The sequence below is a fragment of the Octopus bimaculoides genome, chromosome 15 (genome assembly GCF_001194135.2).
Source record: "Octopus bimaculoides isolate UCB-OBI-ISO-001 chromosome 15, ASM119413v2, whole genome shotgun sequence".
Taxonomy (NCBI): domain Eukaryota; kingdom Metazoa; phylum Mollusca; class Cephalopoda; order Octopoda; family Octopodidae; genus Octopus; species Octopus bimaculoides.
The window spans coordinates 50,130,475-50,134,346 of NC_068995.1; the positions used below are offsets into that span (position 1 = coordinate 50,130,475).

The 3,872-nt window shown below is 36.5% G+C and overlaps 1 protein-coding gene across 1 annotated transcript in view; it reads right to left on the reverse strand.

Annotated features, from left to right (window-relative positions):
* Positions 1-623: 623 nt before the first annotated feature.
* The window catches only part of LOC106870817 (integrator complex subunit 14), a 63,904-nt gene continuing 60,655 nt past the window's right edge, over positions 624-3,872 (reverse strand). Inside the window, exon 10 of the mRNA XM_014917037.2 lies at positions 624-1,031. Coding sequence (XP_014772523.1) covers positions 807-1,031 — 225 coding nt within the window. The 3' untranslated portion in view covers positions 624-806. The remainder of the gene's footprint in view (positions 1,032-3,872) is intronic.

Genomic DNA, 3,872 nt, shown 5'->3' on the forward strand with positions numbered 1-3,872 from the left:
CTCTACTGCATCTGTTCAAAAGGCCGACCTTATGAAGGTATCGATTGATAGTGCTTTGTGAAGGACCAAGTTCTGCCAATAGTGTATGAGTGCTTGTGCCATTTCAAGTAAGGTCTCATTTTCCACAACAGAAAGTCTCCCTGACCTTGGTTTTTTTTTTTTTTTTTTTTTTTTTTTTTTTGAGGTTGATGTTACCTTCCTTGAGACATCTGAACCAATTTGTGCCATATGTTTGCCCACAGTCCCTGGGCCTTCTAAGACATTAGTTTCTTTTGCCACTGCTGTTGCATCCAGCCCTTTTTTTCACAGGTAATGCAAAATGGCTATAATTGCAATTTTTTTCGTTACTCATTATCAATTAGAAAATAAAGAATGAACAATGATTGGACAAGTTGAATTAAATTAACGATATAACATGGAGATATAAGCTGTGAAAAAAAAAAAAAAAAAAAATTTGACTCAACTTAGTATTTCTATAATGTAGTTTTAGATATACACTATGCCTGAAAATTAGATGGGATGGTCACAACTGGAATAATAGGATTGAATTAATTATGGTTGACGAGGTGTTGATGCCATTGCTGCCGATCTAGCTGAAATAACAAAAAAGATTTTAAAATATCTTAAAAGAAAACTAAATATTTTATTGATAAACTCGAATGTGAATGAGTGAATGGAAAAATGGCTGGAAAATGGAATTTGTTTTTTTGAAATTTAATTTTTTTAATGTGTTTTTTTAATTATCTTCAAATGATGAGTGATGACTTTAGTTCAGTAACTCCTCTTCTGTGTCTGTCTTATTTCATTTAATCATCATTGCTGAAGTTAGTGCGCAGAGGTACAATAGCTTGTGAGACATCTTTAGCCATTTCTGACTGCAGGCTATTGGCTGCATGAGAAAGTTGAAGTGCAGCGTCAGGATGTGCAGTGCCAGGTAACAGTGTGCACTCTCGCTCTAACATCAATGCCATTGCATCAAGAAGCTCAAGGAATCCAAATGAAAGGGCAGCTCGTCTCAGACGATTCAACTCCTGAAAATGAAATTACAATAAGTGAAAATATTCTAATAAAAAGGAAAAAAAAAAACAAAATGAAATCCGTTAAGCTTATTTCTTGCAAGTGCACAATTAATATATTCTTCTTGTTTTTAATTTAATTTTTCCTTTTACAACTATTTTACTACATTAAACATGGGTTGAGTGGTTCTGAAAATTTAGACATTTGTCAGGAACACATACCTAGCAATTGAATCTCCTTCATAAAGCTTAACTGTTCAACCTGAAAGTAAGAATATTTCCACATGATACTGATGTGTGCTGTGCCTCCCCATGTCTCACAAAAGCCAGTCATGTTTGAAATCAAGTTTTGAAGTCACTTTTAGATCAGCTATCCGGCACTTTAACTATTCTGAATGTCTGAAGCTTATTCTTACAAGACAAAGGGCTTAAAATGTGTGGTTTCAATATCTACGATGGTAAGAAGGGATTCTTTTGTTGTCTTGTCAATATATTTCTGTAAAAAATATACTGCCTTTGGTTTAATTAATTTTGAAAATATTCAAGAATTTATAAAAATAACTTAACCATTAAAAGGATAAAGACGCTCTTTGGTCAAGAATGTCCATGGGATTGCACCTAGAAAGTAAACCCTCTGAGGCACAAGTCCAGGCAAGATTGTTAATAGAAGACCAACAATCTCCCATTCATATCAGTCTCCCGTCTCCACACCACCGATCTTATCCAAAGGGAAGGCAAAGGCTGATACAGCTTGGCACCATTCAGATGAGGAATATATACACCATAAAACCGACCCTTATGAGCTAGTATGACTCAAGAATGTAACTCTACTTTGCTTTTTTCAAGTCATCTCTATTACCCTCTCGAATAAGTTCCCACTCAACGTGTTATTGTTCCTAGGTAAAGTGATCTGTTCATTTGATATTTTTCTGTGTTTGTGAGTGTATGTGTACTGTTACAAGTATGTTTTACTTGGGAAGAAAAAATAGTGGATTTCGTTTGTTGCCAGTGCCCCTGGACTGGCTCTTGTGCAGGTGGCACATAAAATACACCATTTTGAGTGTGGCTGTTGCCAGTACCACCTGACTGGCCTTTGTAGGATTTTCGAGCGAGATCGTTGCCAGTGCCCCCGGACTGGCTCTTGTGCGGGTGGCACATAAAATACACCATTCTGAGCATGGCCGTTGCCAGTACCGCCTGACTAGCCTTCGTAGGATTTTCGAGCGAGATCGTTGCCAGTGCCCCCGGACTGGCTCCTGTGCAGGTGGCACATAAAATACACCATTCTGAGCGTGGCCGTTGTCAGTACCGCCTGACTGGCCTTCGTGCGGGTGACACGTAAAAGCACCCACTACACTCTCTGAGTGGTTGGCGTTAGGAAGGGCATCCAGCTGTAGAATCTCTGCGAAATCAGATTGGAGCCTGGTGTTGCCATCCGGTTTCACCAGTCCTCAGTCAAATCGTCCAACCCATGCTAGCATGGAAAGCGGACGTTAAACGATGATGATGATGATTGTCACTCAAGTTTATATGATATACACAACAGATTTGTTATTTTCGCTCTCACCCATGGCCAATCTTCCTCAAAATTTACTGACAATGTCTGTATTATTATGATACAGTCATGCTTTACCTGTTTAAATTTTCACACACTCTAAAGAATATCAAAACAATTTTTTTTGTCTACAGACCTACATATCAACTGAACTATGTTCAATTCCTCCTATCACACTTACGTACACACAAAGTCCAAGGACAACAAGAGAATGTTTGTCATGTATTTCTATAGATGTTATCAGTTAAGTACGTTAACAACAGCTGGCTGCACGCATCACAGTAACGAACCAAACAGGAATTCTCTCTTTTGTAGCTCAACTTTCTAGAAGTAGCAGCTAAACTGCCTTCAAGCTAACCCCCATCATCTTAAAAAAAAAAAAGAAGAAAGCACATACTGGATAGTGTAGTCCTGAGTAGACTATGTGTGAAGAAATGCTTTAAAAGTGAGAATACAGGATGGTTGTGGCTGGAATACCTTTAATCAATAGGACTGTTTTATCAGAGTTGATTTAGGATTTAAACAGCAGCAACAATTACACAGGTAAAAATATAGGTCATGTAAGTCTTACTGGTGTCTCTCTCTTACTGATAGACAAACTGCCCCTCACCTTAGGGTCCAATATTTTTTGGACTACTACAATATACAATCTCCTTTGATAATATAAAAAGGATTAATGTCATCATGACATACCAAGGTCCATTCATTATTACATCGACTGCATTGACAAAATGTCAATTTTTAAAAACTTAAACATAAATATCAAATATAAGAGAGTGAGAGAGAGAAGAAGTAAAGAAAAAAGAAATGTTGACAGTTGGTCTAAACAACCTGTTTTTCTTTCAGTTTATTTAGGTTAAAAACACACACAAAAGAAAAAGAAAACCTAACAACCAATGAGGTAAATGTATACTGGCAAGTGGCTTTAGATAATTATAAATGTAAACTTGATATCCTTGTTTGCAATAGAAAAAGAAATATAATCACCACCAACCACGTATTCATCCTCTGAGTGACACACCATACAAATAACAAATACCAGGAGAGAGAGAGAGAGAGGGAGGGAGAGAGAGAGAGAGCAGCTTTGCTTTAGATAAGAATGAAAGACAAGTACCTCTTATATATATATATATATATATATATATATGGGAGTAAAAATAAATACAAAAAAGGTGGGTTTTTTGTATGATTGTGTATAGAGGAATATATTATTTTGTTTAAAAGAGTTCCAACACTGTCTGTTTTTTATGTTTTATTTATATTCCTGCAGAACTAATGTGGGGTATAGAATATGGAATATA